Source organism: Natrix helvetica (assembly GCF_964273705.1).
Source record: "Natrix helvetica genome assembly, chromosome: 3".
NCBI lineage: Eukaryota > Metazoa > Chordata > Lepidosauria > Squamata > Natricidae > Natrix > Natrix helvetica.
The window spans coordinates 78,489,993-78,516,149 of NC_138549.1; the positions used below are offsets into that span (position 1 = coordinate 78,489,993).

Genomic DNA, 26,157 nt, shown 5'->3' on the forward strand with positions numbered 1-26,157 from the left:
CCTAGTCTGCATAGATACCTTGAACATGATTGATAAAACCTGGCTTATTTGTGTTTATAACAGATCAGCCAAAAGTTGCCAAAACTTACCAGTATTGTCCATCCATTTTTGACGGACTGCTGTATGTGACACAAGTACAACTATGACTGGTAACCTAGTCTATAGCTTCTCTGAGTTACTATGAAGAAGTATGGAACCAAAACCGTGGTGCAATGGTGAGAGGGTGGGTGAATATCTGTGAGGCCATGTGGTGACAACCATGAAATAGGGAAAGATTGCAGCTGGAAATGTAGGAGTAAGTACAATGAAACAATGAATGAAATGAAAGAAAATAGATACGGTGTGGGTCTGTAAAATTAGGAGAAAGGGGAAGATGTACAATATATCTCAATAAAAATGGTCTGATCTTGTTGAGTGGAGTTGTTGGATACTAGCATGGAAATGAAAATATAAAATTAGTTATGAATGGAAGAGCTAAGTTATATGTCACACAGTAAGGACCAGGGTCATGTAGGTTGTTGATGCTAGTTGTATGTTGCATTCCACTATCTCAGAGATGACTTTTTCCATGTAGCAGTCCATAGAAAAAATATTTTGTAAAATAACATGAGTAGATAAGGGGAAAGAGGATGACAATATGGAAGAAGCAATTGCATTGTCAAACACCCAAGAATGAATGGGCATGGTGACTATTTGGTAAGCCTCGGTTAAGAAAAAGATGTATTAGTTTCAACTTTATAGTTTAATACACAAGGCATCAAATTAATATAAATCTTAATATATAATTTATTTAATTTATGTGATGAACGCATATAAAGAGTGCAAAGGTGATATTATGTTTAGATAAAATGCAAAAGATTTATACATCTGAAGACAAACCAGAGTATGTTTAATAAATGCTCCAAAGTACCCTATTTCTCATCACATTACAGAATTCTTGCAGGAGAATTCCCGTAGTTTCCATTATTGCATCTAAATACCCTCATTTATTGTTAACCTCTTTTTTTCCTTTCTTTACACCCTGACCAGCATATTGATGGAAAGCAGCAGGGTTGATAAATGTGGTATAACCTATTATTTATGTCAGGAATGAATCTTAGGGAAAATAGTCACAGAAGGATAGAAAAGCAGTGAAAGAAATGAAGATAAATGTATATTGACTGTAGAAAAAGGACATACTAGTTTTGTGTGAAAAAGTATTCAAAGATAGTTTCATGTCTAAATAGGATGTATAGAATGTTAGGAAAGATTATGTGGAAACTGCTAGAACAAAGTGAATGTTACAAAGTGTTTGGGAATTATACTAAGAAGAACGAAAAGACAGGTGGAATGAGACTGTAAACATGATATCAGAGAATGATTATTGAAAAAATTAGGAAGATAGAAAGATATTGTATAAGCTATAAAGAAAGAACAAGTAGTTTCAGAGAATATAGGAGAGTTCTTCAAGGAACTTCTAATAAGGTTAATGTAAAAAATAAGAGTGATATACTGTGAAAATGTTGAAAATTATAGGGTATCCATGTGTCCCTGGAAAAATGCTAAATAGGCTAGGCTTGCTTATCTAATGGCTGTGCAACTTGTTTAATGTTTCCATGAAGGCTACATTTGGCCATGCCTGACATTTGGAAGAAAGGTATTAGTGTGGATTGATTATAAAATTCAGTGACCAGTATGAAAACAGTGCATTGAAAATGAAGAACGACTTATTTTAAAAACAAATATATGAAGAAAGAGTGAAGAAAGGTGGGTTGCTGCAAGTTCAGCCTGGATTGGCTGAACTGGTAATAATGGCGGCCGAAGGCTCCGCCCATCCACCTGGACACTTCTGCGTATGTGAACAGGGTCAAGAGAAAGGGAAAGGCCAAGAAAACTCTAGTTTTCAGTGAGTCAGTGAGATCTTCCTAAAGAAAGAGATTTTAAAAACTATGAAGCAGTACATGGTTATTATAAAGCAGGAATGGCTTGCAAGAACAGAAAGCGATGGAAACGTTCAGTACAAAGTTTAGCACAATTCCATTTTTCTTTCTTATTTGTGACTTTATTTTTTTGAGTGTTACTATTTCTTATTTCCTTTCTGTGTTTTGATTGACATTGTTTATCCTGTAAGGGAAAAGTAGGATAGGTGTTATGGTTCTGGTTCATTTATATGAGTCTGTATGTGGGATTTTTTTTTATCCTGGGGTGATGTGTATAAACTCAGGAAAATAATACTAATTATTAAACAAGCATCATCATGTCTAGCACCTACAGCAAACATATTAATCTAGTGCCATAAGTGGAAGGAGAGTTGTCTCTAAAACTTTACAGAAACTTAATTATAGTTTCATGTGCTTTGAAAAATATGAATATTTTGGATATATAAATTGGGGAGTGATCTCTCCTCTTGCATTCTAATTTTTAGTAATTGTTCTTGCACAAAATTTGGTCTGGTTACTATCTCAGTACTGACACCATTAGTTTTGTTAGCTTAATGTGAGTTAATGAGTGATCTAGACAAGTTTACTCAAAAGGATCTTCTAGGAAATGCCACTGAAGTGTCCCAGCAAAAGGACTTAATATGCAATAAAAGAATGAGGCAAAACGTCCAGTTAAGAATATGCAGATTCACAGGGACTTTGTGTGATAGTCCTTGGTCAACAATGGCAGTTGGGACTGCGATTTCTGTCATTAAGTGTCACAATCATAAAGTATGATGTCACATGACCAAACTGCTTAGCATTGGCACTGCCGATTGCAGTTAAGTAAATCATCTGCTTTCGTTAAGGATGACATCACATCATTTGCAACCTCTTGTTAGCTTCCCCATGGACTTTGCTTGTAGGAAGGCCAGCAAATAAGGTTGCTAATCAACTCACCTTATTGTGGGAGGCTATAACATCACATAATTGCAAAATGTTTATGATCATGTGTTCATGTGATTGTAGGAATGTTGTGACAGCCAGAATTTTAAGGACTGGTCATAAGTACCACTTGTTCAGCAACATCATAATTTCAAATTGTTACTGTATGAGTGGCTGTTAAGTGAGGATCACTTATAGACGCATTTAATTCTTCAGTAATGTTTTCTCAGCCTGCTGCCTTCTAACTGATTTTCACACTGCTTTTGCCTTTACAAAACAGCTCTGAATATTTTTGTTTCGCACTTTCTTACCATTGTATGCACAAGTAGGGAAAAAGAGAGAGAGAGAGAGAGGTTAGCTTAACCTGACAGATTCATGTGATATATGCCGTGATGTTTTGCTCTACTTTTATCACTGCCTTGTGAGCATGTGTATCCATTTATCTGGGTGATAAAAGTAATAATCAGAAGTTATTTTGCAGGACCACATGTGTTTCAAAAATGATTCAGAATCGCTTTCAACTCAACGTGATCAAAACATCTTTATGCTGCTCAGTAGAACAGCTGATCTTCTTTCAGGCTTTTCCAGAAACTTGATAAAATATACAGCTGTTTTAAGGAACTGAGTCATAACTTGATTCTTTTTCAGTTACGATTCTTTTTAGGCTCACCGGAAAGCCTGTAAAAAGTCAGCCTGCTTTATTGAAGAGCAGAGAAGTGTTTGTAAAAGGTTTGAATTATTTCATCCAAATGTATGTTGAGGATAACCTGAAACGTGGCTGTGATTCAAGGTTCAAAACAAGGGAGTAAATAGTATATAATGTCTTTTGAAATCTCTGCATTCATGACACAGCAAAGGGGAATCAATTGATGGATAATTTAAATAGTGTGTTTTCAATGAAGGCAAACTTCCACAAGTTCATGTGAACAGGAATTTAATTTTTGATGGATTTTTCCTTCAGCAATTCTTTTTTTCCCTTTGGAAAATCTGACCCTGGATTTCAGACTTTGCAACAAAACTGATCCCATCATTCGCTTAGTGTTGTTGTTCTTTTGATTGTTTTAATCGTTGCCCAGTCTAGAACTCTGATATCAGGAAGAAATGTCTGGATAATTACAGATTAAGTTAAGGATTATGAGGATTTTGTATTAAATAGCTTCATCATTGCCAATGTGTGCAAATGCTGACATTTCTTTTTGTTCGCTTCTTCTGTTCTGTTCATAGGTTTAACTGAAGGTTATAGAACGTGCTGCACTTCAGATGCTTTGAACTTCAGCTCTCATTAACTTCACCCAGTATGGGATTAAGGAAATCTTGTGTTGTCTGGGGTATTCTGGGAGTTGAAGTCCACACATCTGAAAGTTGTTGAGTCTGAGAAACAGTGCTCTAAAATAATCTGAATGGTAGCAGATGGTTTATTTCTGATTTAAAGTTTGCCATTGTAATTATCATGTCAAATATCTAACACTTTTTACTCCAAGGTTATAATGATGGAGAACCTAGACTCCATGAATTCTTTTCTTTAGAACTTATATATTAACACCAGTATCTTTTATTTACAGAGTAATTATTTAGTGTTCATGGCAGAGCTGTTCTGGTGGTTTGAAGTGGTGAAGCCTTCATTTGTCCAGCCTCGAGTTGTAGGTCATCCTCAAGGTGATTTTTTTTTTAGTTTCTGTGATCTTCTGATCTGCATCTGTTGTTTAACCTGGAACATATGGTATTTCTGAAGTGGTGAATTATAGAAGGTATAGGAAAATAACTTATTGAAGTCCTGCTTTTATATTATGACAAACAACAAGAGATTCCGTGGTAGATCATGTGTTCTTCAAGCAGAAGATTCCAGATTGAATCCTGGCGCTTCTCATTCCCTACACACATTCTTGTCTTTTTTTAAGAGGTCAAGAAGACTTTGAATGAATTGAAGCAGGAATACTACCAAGGCAGGCAGTAATAGAATATGTATAACAATAATGTAACTTAGTCAAGAAAGCTTTGTGAATTTACTTGTGCATCTCATCATGTCTTGGCTTGTGCAACTTCAGTGCTTTAAGGGACAATGATGTCCCTTTGCATCCAGATCTCTGTACCGCCCTATGATTTATATTATGTCTTTTTGCTTACTAAAGTAGAACTTCAAGTAACAGCATTCAAAGAACCTTGTTGTTGTTTCTAGCATTTATCCTGCTTGGTTTCAGGATTTGCTTGTTTGTGAACTGCATTCCTTCAGTTCACACAATTAAACTGTCAATCCATGATGCAACAGGGAGTTGCATTTCCTCTCATTATAGAACCTAATCCCGATTTGGACTGAGAAGGAGTACTTGGCCCAACATCACCCAGGCAGCTTCCATGCCTAAGAGAATAGTACAACCGAGTTTTCCCACTCGTAATCCATCATCTTAACTGCTTTCCCATACTGGTCCCGCTGGATAGCAATGAACTGCATGTCTGTTTGACTGACAGAAACTTGGATGGAAAGGGTGGACCATATTCACAGATTTTCTATCAACTAGCTGATCATCCTTCATTTGTCAGGAAAAAGTTTCTATTTCCAAATGTAGCATAAGGTTAGGATGTACTTAACATTCTAGCAAGTTAACTTGTAATGTGGAGCAAATTCTGCATTAATGGTTTAATACAGAGCTCCCAATTGAAAAAAAGGTTGCCAGTCTCACTTCAACATCAATGTTTTCATGAGCTCCTAAATATAATTGATAACAAAGTGAGATAGACAGCTAAATGAGATGAGGTCCCTATATGCTGGGACCAATTGAAGTTTTGTCTATGTCTTCATTTCTACAACTTTAAATGTGTGAAATATTTATCTTCTGTGCAGCTGAACCTCCAATGGAAGCATCTTCTGTTCCTCCTACAAATGTCAATCAGAGAAGTTACCCAGGTGTTTTGCATGATTCTGATCTGATAACCAGGTATCAGTTCTGTTGAGCATATCTCTCAATCTTTTTCTTCCCCTATTTTCCTTTTCCCTTCTCTCAATGAACTGTGCAAAATATATGCTTTGCTCTTTGGAGTATCATAGAAAAGGCAATGAATCTTGCCATGCTCTCTCATTGATGTGGAGAAGGCCTTTGTATGTTAAAAAAAGTAAGGTGCCAGAATTAAAGATATGCAAAATACTGGTGTCCTCCCCTCAACATGATAAGGAGATAACACGTAAATGCATATGCCATAGGATGTATGGTATAGCAATCATTAAGATGCCAGGACAGAAGATGGCTATATCATCTAGGAACTGACGTGCTGCTGTCTTATAAATAATATTTTATTAAGCTTTTAAACTACGCCCAAGGTTTTCCAAGGTTTCACTTTCAAAACTAGTGATTTATTGAATTTCAGTGTCATTCCAATGCTGATTAGTTATTCTACAGAATTTATTCTAGCTGAAATTGATAGTGTTCCTTCTAGAATAAGAAAAGCTTGTTAAGTATCTGATGGGCTTATATTTTATCATCAGTAGAAGTTAATTTTATATATTTTGGGGAACCAAATTGTCTTCTGAGATGCAAAAGATGATCAGTCCTACCACATATCATATTTAATAGTTTTTCATGTCTCACAAAATGTTAGCCTGGGTTTATAAGAATCTGAAACTATATTTCTATCTATCCTACTTTATAATTTACCTAGGAAGCAAGGTGATATGCTAATTAGAATTATTAGGGTAAAACAAAGGAGCCTACATTCAAGTAGCCACTTCATTTTACAGTTCAAGTGTAACAGTAGGCTTAGACTGTCTCTAAGCCTTACAAAGCTTAAAAGTGAGGGATATCCTATAAATAATGTGAGTATTTATTAATTGAAATATCGTATATAGAAACCATTAATACATAGAAAAGGCTTAAAATGCCGTAATATTTGCAACATAGATGGTATTTGAAGAGTATGTGCTATTGTAGTGAAGATAACAGCTTTCTTAGGTGTGATGGTTCTATATGATCAGAAAATGATCTGCATTGAATTAAACAAAATGTGCATATTATAGATTAACATAACAATGCTATTATACTTTCTCAGGGGGCAAAGATTACACTGATTTATTTTAATATGGAAAAGTAATCCTCCTGATTTCTTATTCATTAAGAAGGACATTGGAGCATTGTAAATTGATATTGTCCCTTTCTAGTTTTGAATAGGGTTTCTCTAGCTGGGCGATACTAATGATTTATGATGTTACTTTGTGTTTTTACTTTTGTGATTCAAATGGAGTATATGTTTTCTATAATTAGTTGCAATTGAAGCCTTGTATACGGAAGAATAATAAATAAATAAATAATGCAAGATTGCTTTTTGACATTGCTCAGGACTGCATGTATTTCAAGTGACAGACAGAAGTGAAGACACCCAAACAGAAAACTAACAAGTGGTGGGTTTTCTCATTTTTTTCAGTGTGGGGACTTCAACTTTTATACCATCTCATCAGATTCCTCCTCCTCCAAGGCACACACAGCAACAGCCTTACTCATCAGTGTCAGGTACCAACATGTAACTGAATGACTGGATTTTAGGCTATTCATGTTCTGCTATTTTGTTATCCATCAAAAGAGACTGTGTTTGCAGACTGTTTCTTAGAATCACAAGCAGTCTTCATGAAGCACTGCAACGCATGACGTAGAATCACAGGCAGTCCTTGACATACAAAAGCAAGTGACCCCAAAATTTCTGTTGCTCAGTGAAACATTTAAGTGAATTTTGCCACATTTTACAATCTTTTTTTGCCACAGTTGTTAAGTGAATCACTGCAGGTGTTAGGTTAGTGACACGGTTGTTAAGTGAATCTGGCTTCCCCATTGACTTTGCTTGTCAGAAGGTGAAATGATCTTGTCACCACAGGGCCCTGCAACTTTCATAAATATGAACCAGTTGCCAAGCATCTCAATTTTGATCACGTGGCCATGGGCAATGCTGCAACAGCCGTGAGTTGTGAAAAACGGTCACAAGTCACTCTTTTCGTTGCTGTTGTTAACTTTGAACGGTCACTAAATGAACTGTAGTGAGTCAAGGACTATCTGTATTAAAATTCTTTTTATTTTTATTTTTATTTCCTTTTAAAAAAGAGGGTGGTCTCTCGACCACTCTCAGTTATCTTCCAAAGAAATGTTAGGTTATAGGCCTTAATTGGCTCAGTGTCATTCCAATAATTTTAAAGTAGAATCTGCTTTTCCATTCCTAGTGTGATACCCAGTTCAGTATGCAATTCTAGACCATTTAAATCATTATTGAAAATGAAAACACCCCCAGCCCTACACATCTGTGTTTAGAGTGCAGTCATCTAGTGGAGAATGCTTCTATATATGATTACTCTTCATACAGTTGTGGATTCTGGGGAAAAACAGAGCCTGTAATCATATAGTGACTCTTATTTAGCTCCTCAAGAGAAAGTTGTTTTCTGTGTATAGGGAATGATTTAACTAAAACAGCTTTTGATAACTGACATTTATTAGTACCATAATAATGTAGGACAGCGGGAGTTCATCACACTTTGAGTAGGATCACATTGTATATTTGTATATTTTGGGAATAAACAAACATCGTTGATAGAATTATTCTATAGAGCTATTCGTTTTGTTGAGGATATAACACTTTGCTTAAGTACTTAATTTTATTTTATACATTTTTAAATTGGGAAGGAATGTATAAATATAATTTGTGTTGAATAGGAACAATAGATACATGCAGAATAGTTCTGATATAATTTAAGGTGGCTGAGAATTAAATTCTATATAGTAGAATGATTATGTAAGTGATACTAAAGGAGTCCTCAACTTACAACCATTCGTTTAGTGACCATTCAAAGTTGCAACAGCACTGAAAAAAGCAAATTATCATCATTTTTCACACCATTGCAGCATCCCCATGGTTACGTGATCAAATTTGGGATGTTTGGCAACTGGCTCATATTTATGACGGTTGCAGTGTCCTGGGGTCATGTGATCATCTTTTGCCACCATCTGACAAACAAAGTCAATGGGAAAATCAGATTCACTTAACGACTGTACTAACTTAACAGTGTTAACAAGTGATTCACCTAATTGTGGCAAGAAAGGTTGTAAAATGGGGCAAAACTCACTTAACAACTGTCTTGCTTAGCAGTGGGCTCATTTGTGGTCATAGATCGAGGACTATCTGTACAACATACTGTATATGTTGAGGGGTTTTGCTCCAAAAGCCAATGGAATAGCAATTTCATTTGGACTTCCCCCATTTGAATTTATTTTCCGAGAATAGTCAACACAAAAGTATTTATCAGCTGATTCTGAACATAAAGTGTTCCTAATTCCCATCAAGGACTATGCTTGTTCCAGAACCAGCATTTTCCCCTTCTTTCTCAAATAGAATAATGATTCTACATAGCATCAAGAAATTAAGATCTGGTCTCAGTTGCCTTTTCTTTCTAAAGTTTGGGAGAAAAAGAAAGAAATAATGAGCTTAGAAAAAAAGTTAAACATGTGGTCTGAGTTATGACCATAATGAAGATTGGAATTTTTAGTCGTTGAGCCCTTCTTTTGTTTTTTGTTTACTTTTACTTTTAATTTCATTTATTAGTTCAGGTCCTATATTTTATATCATTATCCTAATTCAGATAGATCTATCTGATAGATAGATAGATAGATAGATAGATAGATAGATAGATAGATAGATAGATAGATAGATAGATGATAGATAGATAGATAGATAGATAGATGATAGATAGATAGATAGATAGATGATAGATAGATGATAGATAGATAGATAGATAGATAGATGATAGATGATAGATAGATAGATAGATAGATAGATAGATAGATAGATAGATAGATAGATAGATAGATAGATAGATAGATGATAGATAGATAGAGTGAGTGAGTGAGTGAGTGAGTGAGTGAGTGAGTGAGTGAAGATCCAGGGCAAGGCACAAAGGCAACACAGGGCTATGACAGATAGATAGATAGATGATAGATTGATAGATAGATAGATAGATAGATAGATAGATAGATAGATAGATAGATAGATAGATGATAGATAGATAGATAGATAGATAGATAGATAGATAGATAGATGATAGATAGATAGATAGATAGATAGATAGATAGATAGATAGATAGATAGTGGGGGGGAGGGAGAGAGAGTCAGCCTGCTTTGGAAGCCATGTTAACACCGGAAGCCTCCACACTGCCACATTCTTGGACTTGGGAAATTTGGAGGGGGGATTTAGTAGAGGGAATGTAGTTAGACATAATAGCATTCTTCTTTTCGGCCAAGATCATGGTATTCCTGCACCTGAAGGAGGAGTGGTTGAAGTGATGTCTCAAGTTGGGATGGATGGGGATTGGGGACCATGTGATGGACTGATGAGTGCAGGGGTTGGATTTCGACTTTCAACTTACTGAGGGAAAACCAGAACTCTCAGATTCGGGTTTTCCCAGATATGCCAGTATACCTGCTCTAATAAAATGGAACTTTGAGAAAATGCCTGTCTTGGAGTTGGGTTCTTCTGGAACACTGACAGACAGACAGACAGACACACACACAGACTGTAGAAAGTTGATAAGATTTCTAAAAAATCATTACAGGGTTTATTTTTTTAAAGGGCATAGGCAGACCCTGAAGCCTCTTAGTAGGGTAGAAAAGTGGTGGTTTATGAAAAGAGTGAAGAGGAGCTGGAGAAGAGGTGAATGGAAGTGGGGAAAGACAAGGTTGAGTAATCAAAACAACTCTCATCAGTTCTCATCAGATGTTTTGCCAAGCTGCATGTATCACGATTTCTTTGTTCCTGGCCTAGGACTGCAGTATTATAAATGCATATTTAATTTATGTAGCCTGCTTTATAAATCAGTGGCAAAAATCCATTCCATCTTCTTAAGCCAATTCAGTTTATATTTTCTTTTTAAAACTTTCCAACTAATTATTCTTATATAGCATTCTGTATTGATTTTAAATAGGTGGCATTAAAAGGTCAACATCTATGTCCTACATGGATGGATATGTAGGAACATGGCCCAAAGAAAAAAGGTAAGATCTTTGCCTGTTGTGGATTAATTGCCTTATATAATGAATTAGGTTATTCTTTAATAATTTTCCAGGTGTCATCTCTAAAGTGTCATCCTTGCAGATAATCATTGCTTATCTTTAGTGACAGTTAATAATGATATCTTGAATATGGGGTTAAGATTATAGCTTGTTGTGTTAGTTTGAAGATACCATAAAGAATATTATTCTTTAATTCCAACTTGTTGGAATATTTAAACTTCAATATTGATTGTTCTAAGATTTTCTTAATTTTAAAATCCCTTTTAGGTCTTCAGTCCATGGGGTTTCATTTGACATTTCTTTTGATAAAGAAGACAGCCTCCATATGACACCTCCAAACAGAGGAATTACGAGATCTATTAGTAATGAAGGCCTTGTCCAGAATGCCAACCATCTGCCCAGACACGTCAAAAGGAATATATCTTTCAAGCCTCTGAATGATGAAGAGGATAGTGAAGATTCTGAAATAGAAAAGGATGAAGAACTTTGCAGTGATCTCGAAGCAAAGAGCAATCAAAGAAATGCCAACCAGGTTAACAAGTACACCCTACGAAATGGAGCATTGCAAAACAGGTTGGTTACTACTGATGAATTCGGCAATCAGATAGAGACACCGAGCATTGAACAGGCTTTGCAGATTATCCATGATAGTGAGAAATCTGCCAACATTACTCCACCAGCACAATTTACAAATGGGTTTTTCCTTCACAACAAAGAGATGAGCATCCTAAACTCAAACATAACCCCGAATCAAAGTAGCCCTGATATTATCGCAGATACAAAAGGTGCCCTCAGTCCTGTTACTGATAACACAGAAGTAGACACTGGAATACATGTCCCTTCAGACATTCCAGAGACTCTGGATGAAGATTCTACTTTAAGGGATTATACAGTCAGCCTGGATTCTGATCTGGAAGAATCGTCTCGCTTCCTGCATGAATCTGACAGCAGAGGCATCAACCAGAAGGAGCAATTGAGTCCTTGTCCAAGCTCAATAAGTACTAAATCTCAAGCTGGTAGCAGTCCATCTTCAGGTTCAGGAGTTAGAATGACCAGCTTTGCAGAGCAGAAATTTAAAAAGATGAATCATACCGACAGCAGAAGCAGTGGAAGCAGTTCTCAGAAAACCACCCCCGAAGGTTCAGAGATGAACGTTCCACACGTTGTTTCTTGGGCTCAAATCCCAGAGGAATCCCCTCTCCCTCAGGGAAGGGACACCACACAGTTGCTGGCTTCTGAAATGGTGCAACTGAAGATGAAACTGGAAGAGAAGAGGCGAGCAATTGAAGCCCAGAAGAAGAAGGTTGAGGCAGCATTCACAAAGCAGAGGCAAAAAATGGGAAGGACAGCATTCCTTAATGTTGTGAAAAAGAAAAGCGATGGGATTTCACCACTTCGGGAAGAAGCAGCTGGAGCAGAGGGTGAGAAAGTGTTCACTGACAACAACGAAGTGAAAGAAAAAGAAAACCAAAAGCCAGGTGAACAACTGAACAAGACTTCTGAGGCCCTGAAAGTAAGCACTGAAACGCCCCCAATGACGTGGCTAAAGCCACCAAACACCCCAGCTGATGCTGAGAGGCAATCTAATTTGGTAAGCCCTTCGGAAGAGAATTTAAATGAAGGTGACCTTTTAGAATATACAAAATCCATCGAGAAGCTCAACTCTTCTCTACATTTCCTGCAACAGGAAATGCAACGCCTGTCACTTCAGCAGGAGATGCTACTGCAGATGAGGGAACAGCAGGCTTGGGTTATTTCACCTCCTCAACCTTCTCCTCAAAAACAAATTCGGGAATTGAAACCTTCAGCGAAGCTTAGTGGATCATCATCTCCCATTGTCCCATTTTCAGTAGAAACACCTCGGCCTTCCCACCAATCCCCACAGTCGTCTTCTAGGAAGAATTCATCTCTCCCATGTAAAATACAAAGGATTCCAAGGCCAAATGAACTGAAAATTACACCTTTGAATCGCACTTTGACTGCCCCACGGTCTGTGGATAGCCTTCCACGGTTGAGAAGATTTTCTCCAAGCCAGGTTCAGACTAGATCTTTTGTTTGTTTTGGGGATGATGGTGAATGGAAGCCAACTGAGGTAAAAAACACAACCGAAGAGGCTTCTGACAAGGAAGAAGCAGGTGAAAAGGATGCCGAGAAGCAAGAGACTGAAGAGAAAGTTGAGCAAAAGTCAGAAGAAGAACAGATCAGACCTCTGGAATCCATGGTATCTGAAGTATTGTCACAGCCCGTTACAGAAATTGTCTGCCTTACTCCAAATGAAGAGCCTTTGAATCCACCAGTGTTGCCCGCACCTACATCTAAAACTGTTAGTCTCATAGAAGTTTCTCTCACAGATTTGAAGCCACCAGAAAAGTCAGAAGACTCGCTTGAAAAATCAGAGGGTGAGAGTGACAAAGAACAAGCAGAGGATGACCAGAAAGTATGCTGTGGATTCTTCTTCAAGGTAAGTGAGTGGATATATCACAATCTGTTTGGACAATTGAGTTGTAGGATACACTGCATCAAATAATGCAATGTGGGGAAAAATGAAGATTTTGAATATTTTTCACTCATTACAGATAGTCCTCAACTTACAACTGCAACAAAGCCCCAAATATCTGTTGCTAAGCAAGACAGTTAAGTGAGTTGTGCCTCATTTTACGATCTTTTTGACACAATTGTTAAGTGAATCACTGAAGTTGTTAGCTGAATCATGAGGTTGTTAAATAAATCTGGCTTCCCCCATTGACTTGGCTTGTCAGATGCCACCTGGAAAGGTTACAAATGATGTTCACATGTTCCTTAGACAGTGTAAATATCATAAATGCATGACAGTTGCCAATTGATTGAATTTTGATCATGTGACTATGGGGATGCTACAACAGTCGTAAGTGTGAAAATCAGTCATAAGTCACTTCTTTCAGTGCCATTATAACTTCAAACAGTTACTAAACAAATAATTGTAAGTCGAGGACTACCTGCATTGCTCTTTAGTCGTTTTTCAATGATCATATTACATTTAAGATATTTGAGGAAAGCAAGAATTTTATAATATATTAATTCTGAAATAACAGGGATTTGTGTCAGGCCTGTAGTTATGTTCTTTTTAGGATCTTTGGCCTGCCACACTTTCTTATAATTTCCTATGTGTTTTAGTAGTGTAGTAGTTGGGAGGGGGGAATAGAAAGGAGTAGGATTGTGGAATGTATGTTGACATTCTTTTATAGAAGCCAAGGTCATCTTTTGTCTCCGCACCTCGACACCTGACTGGAAGCAGAGGGGTGTAGATGCCAGCGTGGAAGATGGTGATTGGAACATGTGATGGATTTGTGGGTGTGGGGATAGATCATGAACTTTCAACTTGGTGGAATTTCAGGATGTACATTAGAGTTGGAATTTTTCCATAGAGGTGCTAACTTGCCTGTAGAATAAACTGGACCTTTAAGGATGTTTTGCCTTGGACAATGATTTATTTCTGCATGGTATTTAGAACCCTAACAATTTGTTTATCTGATGGTTAGGTTTTCCAGCTATGTTCATACTAATACTATCTCCTGATACTATGTGGAACTTTACTTAAGATCATGGCCACCTTTCCAGAGAACAACATTTAAAGGAGCAAGAAGAAAAAAGCATTATGTTTGTTTAACGCACCTTATTTTGAACTTTTTGTAGGCAAAACAAGATGGGAACAGGGCAGTTTTCATTTCAAATTTTCTAGCACAATTGGGGAAGTGGTATGGGAATTCTATGAGGTCAATATGTTGCCCTGCATGGATCTTAAATGATAATTTCAAAAAGTTATTTATTGTTACTAGGATGATCAAAAACCAGAAAATGACATGGCCGTGAAACGGGCAGCATTATTGGAGAAGCGATTGAGAAGAGAAAGAGAAACGTTACTTCGAAAGCAGCAATTGGAAGCAGAGATGGAGCATAAGAAAGAAGAAACAAAGTAAGATTAAATGCATACACTAATAATTCTGAAAAAAACATTGCTTTTTAAAGATTGATCTATTAAGATCAACACCTTTATGATTAGCCTCATTAATCAAGTAAAATTTCACATAATTTACTTACGAAGAAGTCAGTTTTTTACGGACTTCTGTAAGACTCAATTTATTGTATATCAGGGATGGAAGCCAAATTACAGTGACTAAACGTGACTGATATAGTAATTAATATTAAAATATTTTATATGTCTGATCAAGTACTTGTGATTAAATAAGGCTGGAATGTACCACCATGCCTTCAGCATGATGACATTTTTTAAATAATGGACAAGTTTAAAGATATCAGTAAATTTGATTATTATTATTTTTGCCTCATCATCAGAGCACATTACACTCAAGGTTGCAAGTTCTTATATTTCCTTTACTGTTTTTAAATATGAGTAGAAATTTGGCAGTAATAGCCACTTAAGTTAGCAACAAGAGAATTTTGATTTTTTTAAATAGTAGTTGTTTAACAAATTAGCATCTGAAGCAATCATTTTATTCTGGTTATTCTCACTAGGACCGTGCATGCTTAGAAAATTATTCAGAAGTGATTGGAACTTTAATCACAGCATCTCTCTGCTGCTCATTAAATCAGGTCGTTTTTTTTCAGGTTTCCATGTTAAGATTTGCATTAATTTCTTAAAGTTGATTCATTAGGCTTATATTGATTGATTATGTGTCATTAAGTCCTTGACTGTTAATGACCACTCAGTAACAGATAGACTTTCTTCATGTTGATCTGCCCGTTTCAAGGTCTTTCTGATCTTTTAACGATGCACCTATCACTATGTAATTGAGTCAATCCACCTAGCTGCTGATCGCTCTCTTCTCTTTTCTTTCTCCTATGGTGGCAATAGAACCATCTCTAGAAAAGTAGGCCTTCATATAATGTATGAAGCTATTTTGAACCTGGTCATTTATGCCCCAAGTTAGAAGTCTGGGTTGATTTGTTTTCATGGGTCATTGGTTCTTGGCTGCCATGCTATTCAAAATATCAAAGTTCAAAAGCATCAGTATCTCTTCTTAATCTGCTTCATAGAAGCCTGAAAAGACAGTGAACATCTTCTGAGTCATTTTCAAACTTCTTCTTGTTGTTCACTCACTAAGTCATGACTGACTCTTCATGACCCCATGGACCGTAGCACAGCAGGCTCCCCTATCCTCCACTGTCTCCTGGTGTTTGCCCAAATTTATTTTCATTGCATCGATGACATTATCTAATCATCTCACCCTCTGCTGTCCCCTTCTCCTTTTGCCTTTAATCTTGTGCATAGCATAATTCCATATTAATAACAGTTTTGAAAAAATCAAAAGATTCTACATTCAGATGTTTTGGGGAGCTATTCATGTTTAAAAATCAAAGAGATTATTTCAGTGTCAAGAACACGCTCTCAAAACAGAGGATGAAAGTTCAAAAATTGTGAGCATCACGGCTTCTTTATAACCTTGGCCCATGGATTTATTTTCAAACTTTTCACAAAAAACACATTCATTTATTATTTCCATGCATATTTAGCCAATTTATTTCATAAACGTTCATTTTTCTTTAAAAACCCGTAATACTTTCTATTTCAGTTTACCAATTAATCCCCTCACTTTGCTCAAGCTGAAATCTGCTTAATGTAATAGAGAAATTGTTATCAACATAATGAATTAAGATGTACTGCGCTTCAGTTCCCATAATCTCCAGTCAGTATAGTTGGCTAGAATGCACCAAATTTGAGATGGCTGCCCCACACCATTTTCTGTTCTTCTGCATGCCAACTTTTAGGAAGTTTTTTTTAATGCAATATCTGTCTAATTGCAAAGTAATAATATGCTTCCAAATGGAAAATTCAGTATTCCAAAATGTATTTTATACCCAATTTAAAAAATATAGTATTTCAAATAAGTAATTTCTCTTTAACTCTTATGCAAAATAAGTAATATGATTCTCATAGGTATTCACTGATTGATATCACAATGCATCATTTGTAAAAATTGGCTCTTAAGGGACTGTCTGAATCTTTAGACGGTAATACTAAAGCTGTTGTTCCAGTAACCTTTAAGTGAGTGAAATGATGCATCATAATGCAACACTTTTTGAGCCAAGATACTTCAAATGGGCTAATTTACAAAATCTGAAGCCCATGATTCCTGTGGAATTCAAATTTGGCAAATTTTATAATGGATTTATAACATTAAAAATATCATAAAACAGTTAACGACATAATACAAAATGTCTTAAAATATTTCCTCTGCTGATATCTGGCTGTGCCTGTATAGTTCATCATGGGCTAATTTCAAGGCAGATAAATCTCTGAATCAGTGGTGGGTTTCAAATTTTTTTAGAACCTATTCTGTAGGTGTGGCCTGTTTTGTGGAAGTGGCTCAGCGGTCATGTGACCGGGTGGGAGTGTCTTGGTTGTGTGACTGGGTGGGCGTGGCCAACTCGGAAAATGTGTTGAAATTCACTTAACAACGCTCTTGCTTAGCAACCAAAATTTTGGGCTCAATTGTGGTCATAAGTCAAGGACTATCTCTGCCTTCCTCTGCACGGCAGCCTTGTCCTAGTAAACTTCTTCTCCTTTCTGTCAATTTTCCTTTATATTAGAGGCACCAAAATAATCCAGATGATATAAGGTTTCCTGCTGGGGCAGGGAGTTGGACAAGATGACCTACGAGATCCCTTCCAGCACTAGATTGCTGTGCTGTTTCAAAGCATTTTCTAAAGCCATGTCTATCTAGTGACAGGGTTCACAGTCCATCCTTCCTCTCCTTTCTCTTTCTCTCTCTCTCCCTTCCTTCCTCTTTCTTCTTTTCTCTTTCTTTTTTTCTTCCTTTCTCTTTCTTTCTTTCTCTTTCTCTTTGTTTCTTTCTTTCTTTCCCCTCTCTCTCTCACACACATTTTAGGAATCACATCTAAAGGACCTCTAGAAGTCTTGTTCAAAACTGATTGTACTATGTGACAAAAGCTCTAGCTCAGATTCATTAACTTGACTATAAATGATCCCATTTAGATAATTTAGGGTTTTTTTAAGAATGTGGAAATGAGCAAAACAATATAGTAGAGAAATAAAGGAAGGAAGGAAGAAACAAGGAAGGAAGGAAAGAAAGAAAAGAAAGGTGTTCAGTTCTTAATATTTGAATGTATCTTCTTAATAAACATACTACTAATAATGTATTAGAATATTTCCTTTCTCCCTCCCCCCTCCCTCCCTTCCTAAAAATTATTTGGGGCCACATGCAATTCTTCCTTCTTCCACCTCCCTCTACTTTCCTTCCTTCCATCTCATTTCCAGCTCCTTCGTTTCCTTCCCTCCTTCCTCTTTAATTGGGGGGGGGGAGGGCAGCTGACTTTGGATTCTCACACTCAGTTTCTCTAAAAATCCACCGCTGGCACACACCCACTTCTTCCTTCCCGATCTGATGGGTGTCAAAGACCCAGCGATTCTCCTGTTGATTTGATCAAAGCAGTGGGGAAAGGAGGAGAGGGGAGGTGGTGAATGGAAGCAGTGGATGGACCCAGGCGCTTGTGCGCACACCTTTGGAGACAAATAATTGGGAAGGGATTCACTCCAGAAGCTTCTAAAATCTCCCCACCACCTCCCAAATAGGCATGGGTGCATGCACACAATCTCCTCCTCTCTCCCCTCTCTCCCTTTCTCTTATACTGGATTGACTCCGAAATTCTTAAACTCTCCCCACCACCTCCCGAATAGGCATGTGTGCATGCACACATTCTCCTCCCTCTCTCCCTTTCTCTTATACTGGGTTGACTGTTCCGATTGGCACTTGAATTAGCTGTAGCCGCTTGACAGGGTAATTACCGGCCACGCCGTGAGCCAATTGACTTTGTATCAATATCTCCCTGAGGCTTTTCCTTCTGCTGGCAGAAGGAGAGTGAAGCCACTTCGGCCACTCTCTTCCAGAAGCCCCGCTGGGACCGAAAATGTTCCCTTTTGGCCAGGAAGAGATCAGCTGCGGATGTGAAACCATGCATAAGCTGAGCAGAAGGAACGGCCCTTCCCCACTCCAGACCAACTTATGTAAGGCAAGACAGGCAGGTGGGTGGGCGCGTGACTCTGCCCAGGAAAACGTAGAAGGTGCAGAATCAGCTCTGCCAGAAGGCAAAAAGGCTTGGAGCTCCCTCCGCGCGTGCGCCAGCCAAAACCTCCCGGGAGGCTTCTGCTGGCAGGAGAGGGGGGACAATCAGAACAGAGATAAGCACAGAAAATCGGCCTCTGCTGGCGGCTCGACTCGTGTAGCAGTGGCTGGCTGGCTGGCTCCCCAATGGTTGTAATCTGCTCTAAAAGCCGAGCAGTGACTTTCCAGTAGAACAGACAAGGCGTGAGCCAAACAGTACTTGTTGATCGCTCCCAGATGCCAGCCGTTCCTCACCTATCTATTTTGCTACACTTAGCAGAGAGCTAGCCTAGATTGTAATGCCGGACTGGCAATCTGACCCCTCATGGGGTGGCTAATGTTAGACTGCCCCCTCTATAGCCGCCTCAATCCTTTCAATTTAGTAAGCCAATCAATGAATTTAAAATAGCCAATGTCTCCCTGGAGCTTTTCCTTCAGCTGCACAGGAAAACATAGAAAGCGCAGAATCAGCTCTGCCTAAAGGCAAAATGGCTTGGAGCTCCCTCCATGCACTCACCAGCCAAAACCTCCCGGAAGGCTTCTGCTGGCAGGCGAGCGTGTGTGTGTGTGTCTCCAAGCCTTCTTGCCTTCTGGCAGAGCTGATTCTGCACCTTCTACGTTTTCCCGGGCAGAGTCACACGCCTGCCCACCTGCCTGTCTTGCCTTACACAAGTTGGTCTGGAGTGAGGAAGGGCTGTTCCTTCTGCTCAGCTTACGCATGGTTCCACATCTGCAGCTGATCTCTTCCTGGCCAAAAGGGCGCCTTTTCGGTCCCAGTGGGGCTTTTGGAAGAGAGTGGCTGCAGCCGCTTCACTCTCCTTCTGCCAGCTGAAGGAAAGGGAGATATTGATACAAAGTCAATCACCTCACAGACGGTGATTATCCTGTCAAGCAGCTACAGCTGATTCAAGTGCCGATCGGAACAGAGATAAGCGCAGAAAATCAGCTGCCCAGGAAAACTTAGAAGGCGCAGAATCAGCTCTGCCTAAAGGCAAAAAGGTTTGGAGCTCCCTCCGCGCACCCACTAGCAAAAACCTCCCGGAAGGCTTCTGCTGGCAGGTGAGCAGGTGCGGGGGGTCAGGCCAGGGGAGTGAAAGTTCCGGTACGGGGCTCCCGGAAGCCCCGGTACAGGAAGGCACGCTAAATTCTTTCAACCAGTACGGCGTACCAGACAGAACTGACTGAAACCCATCTCTGCTCTGAATGTATCCCAACTTTTCCAGTGAAGGCAGAACATTAGAAGTTCTGTCACTGTTGAAGGTATTGACGAATCTGGTAAGGAAAATATGTCTTGGAAGGAGATCTCATTAGGTCATGAGATGTATAGTATGTATTTAAATGCAATGCTGCTGGGCCAGTGTATGAGTGTGAATGTTCACACAGACCTTAAATTAAGCACATAATGTAAGCTAAATTTATACCAGCAATTGAAAATTAAATGTGGCTTGGTATATTATGCTCACTTGTGATCATCAGGAGTGTTCTTATGAAATAGGATTTAATAATCATGATATTGAAATTTCAAGGAGGAAGTCTGAGGAAGAACGTCAGAAGAAGGAAGACGAAAGAGCACGACGAGATTTTATTAAACAGGAATATATGAGGCGAAAGCAACTGAAACTAATGGAAGACATGGACATTGTCTTAAAACATCGGTCTTATTTTTCCAAACAAAAGAAGGCACGTCCAAAATCCATTCATAGGGATCACATTGAGTCACCTAAAACTCCAATCAAAGGTCCTCCAGGTAATAACATCTTCCAGAAGAAGACATACTGTATTTGTGCCCCTACACAAAGCAAGAGCACTTAGACTCATTATACCGCTTCACAGTGCTTTTACAGCCCTCTCTAAGTGGTTTCACAGAGTCAGCATATTGCCCCCAACAATCTGGGTCTTCATTTTACCAATCTCGGAAGAATGGAAGGGTAAGTCAACCTTGAGCCTGGTGAGATTGCTAAATTGCAGCAGGTAACAGAACTAGCCTGCAGTACTGTATTCTAACCACTGCGCCACCACGGCTCTTTCCCCTTGGGTTAAAATAAGAACATATAATTTTCTAGGATCTATTAATCCAGGGAACATAAACCCTCTTAAACCTGTTCTACTTTTTTCTTTCTTTCTTAAATCCGTTCTACTTTTTTCTTTTATGGGGCTTAAATGTTTTGGGGGGTAGACTGGACACATTTAAAATTACAACAGCACTTAAAAATTTGAAAACCCTTTTGAATTTTTAATATTTCTGCACACAAGCATGACCTAAAACATAATCTGTTTCCACATGTGTTATAGATAAAAGGAACCCAATTAATGAGTCAAAAGCATTACACTTCTTCACTTATTTGTTGATGAAAATGATCTAATGTTACTTATTTGTGAGGGACAAAAGTATGCAAACTTTTGCTTTCAGTAATCCCATCCCCAAGCAACAATTCATTAAAGCCAAAAAATTCTCTTTTGGTTTCATCCATGCAGAGAACATTATTCAATAAATAGCTTTCTGGCTTTTTCTTGTGGTTTTTCGTAAATGGTAGACAGGGAACAATGTTCTCTTTGGAGAGTAATGGCTTTCTCCTTCAACCCTGCCATGCACACCATCATTGTTCAGTGTTCTCCAGATGGTGGCAGAGAAAGTAATTATTAAACATCAATACAGCTTCCTTTATGGATAGTTTGCAGGATATATCTTGATTACAAGTAGTCCTTGAATTACAAATGTAATGGAGCCTGCCCATTCCATTCATAACTCGAGGATTCGTGGGAGTGAATCTCATACCTTGAACGGGATCACTCCTTTCTTTTGCCCACACATTCACTAAACGAATGCAAGGCTCGTTAGGTGTACAAGGTATTTCAGGGTGGGCAGGGCCATGGGAGGGGGCTAGTGATGGAACAGGCCACATGCGTAAGACCACCAAAGCCTCCCTGACCCACTGAAATACCTCATGCTTCCCACAATTGCTTTTCCCCTCCCCACCCAACCTGCCGTGCCAGGTCACTTACCAAGCAAAGATCTAGCAAGCAGTCTTCTCTCCAGCCTCTCAGCCGCATGCAACCCTCTGCAGTTCCATTTAGGCCTTCAGAGGCCTTGCCCAGCATGTTGCAGGCCAAAATGGAGCTTCTGAGCGATCCGCCCCTCAGAAGCTCCATTTTGGCCTGCAACATGCCAGAGGAGGCCTCTGGAGGCCCCAGTGGAGTGTTGGAGGGGCAGATCTGCCCCTTGGAAGCTCCATTTTAGCCGACAATGTTCAGAACGAGTGTTGCAGGACCTCTGCGGTTGTTCGTAAGGGCAAACAACTGCCATGATGCTGCAAGATTTGTAGTTTTGGGACTTGTTCGTAAGCGCTAGGGGTTGCTTATCATGTAACTTTGAACTTTTATACAAGTTTATAACCTGCTGTGTCAATGTTTTTTTATTTCTTTTTCTCAGTATCGAGCCTTTCTCTTGCATCATTAAACACAGCAGACAATGAGAGTGTGCAATCAGGGAAGAGGACACCAAGGTAAATTTTCAATTCTGTTTCTTATAGAAATTATCTTAAAAGCCTAGCACAATGCTATTCATTATGTGCTACAGCTACTTGTATATAATCAAGAAATCAGTGACTGTGGTTCTACTAGTACAAATAATGGATCTGTTCCTATGATCACATTGCTTCACAGTGGCACCATGTAGAAGGAAGAAGGAATGGCCTTGAAAAACTGAAGAAAGAGCTGCTAGCAAGGCAACAGTCAGATAAAAGAGGCTTGAGTCCAGTACAGGGATGTAACCTGAGTAAATGTCTCAGAGAAGACCCTCCTTAGTTCTCACAAAGATAAGGCGAGGGAATGGGAAAGCTCATTTAGGCAGGCAAGTTCTTGTTACTAATATTGCACTGGTTCGGCTCCTTTCTCCAAGGCCACTCAATCAGTTCTGATAGGGCAGGGGTGTCCAAACTTTTTGCGAGGAGGGCCAGATTTGGTGAGGTGAAAATGTGTGGGGCCGATCATTCAGCCTGACATTCTTTGAACCCTTAACATTAAATGCGAATTAACTACCGTATTTTTCGGAGTATAAGACGCACCAAGATTTTGAAGAGGCAAATTAAAAAAAAAGTTTTTGCACTCTCCCACGAAAATGGGCCTATTTTTTAAAGGGCATGAATAGCCTTTAAGAGGCTTCTAGAGTGCTCCTGGGGGCTGGGGGGGCAAAGTTGAGCAAAAAATGGCCCGTTTTTTGCTCATTTATGCCCTCCACAGCCCCCAGGAGCACTCTGAAAACCTCCTAAAGGCTATGCACAGCCATTTTGGTGAAGGGGGCAGAGTTTTGGGAGGCAAAAAATGCTGTATTCAGTGTATAAGATGCACCCAGATTTTTAGCCTCCTTTTTGAGGGGAAAAAGATGCATCTTTATACTTCGAAAAATACAGTATTTTATGAAAGACTAAACAAATAACTCCAGTGGGGAGAAGAGGCTGTGGGCCGCTTGAAATTTGAAAAAGGGCCACATTTGGCCCCCGGGCCGCACTTTGGACATGCCTGTGATAGGGAGTGAGCCCATAGTCACTCCCTTGTGGGTTGCCAGATGTCTCAGTACTCTACTTCTTTTTAACATCTATATGAAACTGCTGGCATGATCACCTGATACCATGGGATGAGATATCATCAGTATTCAGATCATACACAGCTTCACATCTCCATCCCTCGTGATCCAATAAATAATGTGACTGCCCTTTATGAATACTTGGAGGCTGTGGAGGTCTGGGTGAGAAACAGCAGGCTTCAGCTGAACCCTGGCAAGTCAAAGTGGCTGTGGGGGTGCAAGAAACTTTGGGATCCAATCATTTATCATCTTTAACTCTGGATGAGGTTGCACTATCCCAAACCGATCCGATGCACAATAGGACAATCAAAGCGCAAGTGGATAAGAGGGCCTTTACTCAACTTCATGTTGTGTACCTATTGTGCACCCTTACCTGGATCGTGAGGCCCTGTGCATGGTTCCTCATGCCCTACTCATCTCTCGGTTGGATTACTGCAATCCACTCCAAATGGGGCTACCTTTGAAGAATATTCAGAAGCTTTAGCTACTGTAGAATGTACCAGCGGACATAATTCTGGGGACCCCTAAACTGGGATGTATAACACTGCTGATGCATGAGCTATATTGGTTACCAGTTTGCTTCTGGGCCCAATTCAAGATGTTGGGTATTACCTTTAAAGCCCTATATGGCATGATCCAGAGTATCTGAGGAGCCATCTCACCCCATTGGTGCTCATCCACCCAATTTGTGCCAGTAGAAGAGGCTGCTAAGGAATTCCAGCAGGCAGGTTCAAGGAGAAGAGCTTTTTCTGCTATATAAGAGACACCTCTCATATTTATATATTCATTTAGCAGTATTTGGATAGCAGTATTCCAATATTGGAAGGGCTGCCACAAAAATAAGGGGGTCAACCTATTCTCTAAAGCACCAGAATGCAGGACAAAAAGCAATGATGGAAACTAATCAAGGTGGAACCAACCTAGAACTAAGGAGAAATTTTCTGACAGTTAGAACAATTAATCAGTGGAACAACTTGCCTCCAGAAGTTGTAGATGCTCCAACACTAGAAGTTTTTAAGAAGAGATTGGAGAATAAATGAAATGAAGTGGTGTAGGCCTTCCTGCTTGAGCAGGGGTTGGACTAGAACAGGGGTGTCAAACTTGTGGCCTGCGGGCTGGATGTGCCACGTGCTGGCCACGCTCGGTTTAGCGAAGGAGAAAAAAGTTCTGATACGTCATGGACGACACCATGACCACGCGAGTTTGACACCCCTGGACTTGAAAGTCTCCAAGGTCCCTTCCAACTCTGTTATTCTGTTATATTTATCTTTAGCTATTTCCACATATGTTTTTCGCTTTAGTATTAAAAATCAAATATTATTTTAAGTACAATATGTTTTCTGTTTATGGTCTTACTTTAGATCTGAGTCCGTGGAAGGATTCTTATCTCCAAGTTGTTGTGGTAGTCGTAATGGGGAAAAAGACTGGGAAAATGCATCAACTACTTCTTCAGTAGCTTCTGCTACAGAATATACAGGTTGGTGTTACAACTGTAGTTTGAAAGAAAATCCTTGGAAAACCAAATTATCCCAAGGAGAAAATGTTGAATTAATCCATTTCTTCAGGTCAGCACGTTTGGTTTTCAACAAAGAACAGTAATCCCCTCATACACTCCATCTTCACCAATTTTCCACTTAACTGCAAATTGTGCTAGACATATTGCAATATGGCTAGCGATTACTTCCATTGGAATCATATTTTTGCACTTTTATCCAGGAATTGTGTATTTTTATGGATGGTATAGGTAAGTAAATCATAATTCTTAATCCATATGCGAGTCCCACCAGCCCCCCTTTCCCCCCCAATTTTCAGAGACCCCAGATTATACCACTCATTTTGGTGGCAAAATAATGGTTTTCATCAGTGCCTGGAGCTTTGAATGTGCTAAAGACCCAGTTTCTTGCTTTTACTGTTAGTTTGTTAACTTTCTTGGCTGCTGTACGTATTTATTTTTGGGGTTTTTATTGTTTTTAGTTGTCTTAACTGTTTTATAGTTTTAGAATTGTAAGCCGCCCAGAGTCACTTGGCTAAGATAGGTGACTATGGAATTTGAATGAATGATCATAGTATTTAAGGCTTGTTTTTCTAAATCATATTGATCTTTTTTGACGTCCTTTTCCTCTCTCTCCCTTTAAAAAAAATTAGGACCAAAGCTCTACAAAGAACCCAGTGCAAAATCCAATAAGCACATCATCCAAAATGCACTTGCCCATTGTTGTCTGGCTGGAAAAGTAAATGAAGGACAGAAGAATAAAATACTAGAGGTAAGACTAACCTACAAAGAAATAAAAGGAGAAAAGTTCAAATCTAAAGCTGGGAGTGGCAATATGTGGCAGAGGAGTAACTAGATAATTAAAGCTATTATTTCAAACATATTTAATGAATAGGCTGGTCTCAATATTTTTAAATATTTTTTTTATCTCCCTGTTAGTATTTTTATAAATAACTCAAGGTGGAAGTCATAGCTAATACTCCCTCCTCCTATTTTCCTCAGAACAATAGCCCTGTGAGGTAGGCTGGGCTGATAGAGAGTGACTATCCCTTAGTCACCCAGATATGAAATACTAATGGTGCTATCTAC

General features: G+C 38.9%; 1 protein-coding gene across 3 annotated transcripts in view; it reads left to right on the plus strand.

Annotated features, from left to right (window-relative positions):
• The window catches only part of CAMSAP2 (calmodulin regulated spectrin associated protein family member 2), a gene marked incomplete at its 5' end in the record, with an annotated part of 115,204 nt that overhangs the window by 85,637 nt on the left and 3,410 nt on the right, over nt 1-26,157 (plus strand). For all 3 annotated transcript variants that reach the window (XM_081947709.1, XM_081947707.1, XM_081947708.1), the window contains 10 exons: nt 4,406-4,499; nt 5,683-5,776; nt 7,254-7,339; nt 10,787-10,856; nt 11,142-13,335; nt 14,690-14,826; nt 20,521-20,741; nt 22,425-22,497; nt 24,938-25,053; nt 25,722-25,840. In XM_081947709.1, the coding sequence (XP_081803835.1) occupies nt 4,406-4,499; nt 5,683-5,776; nt 7,254-7,339; nt 10,787-10,856; nt 11,142-13,335; nt 14,690-14,826; nt 20,521-20,741; nt 22,425-22,497; nt 24,938-25,053; nt 25,722-25,840 (3,204 nt within the window). The remainder of the gene's footprint in view (nt 1-4,405; nt 4,500-5,682; nt 5,777-7,253; nt 7,340-10,786; nt 10,857-11,141; nt 13,336-14,689; nt 14,827-20,520; nt 20,742-22,424; nt 22,498-24,937; nt 25,054-25,721; nt 25,841-26,157) is intronic.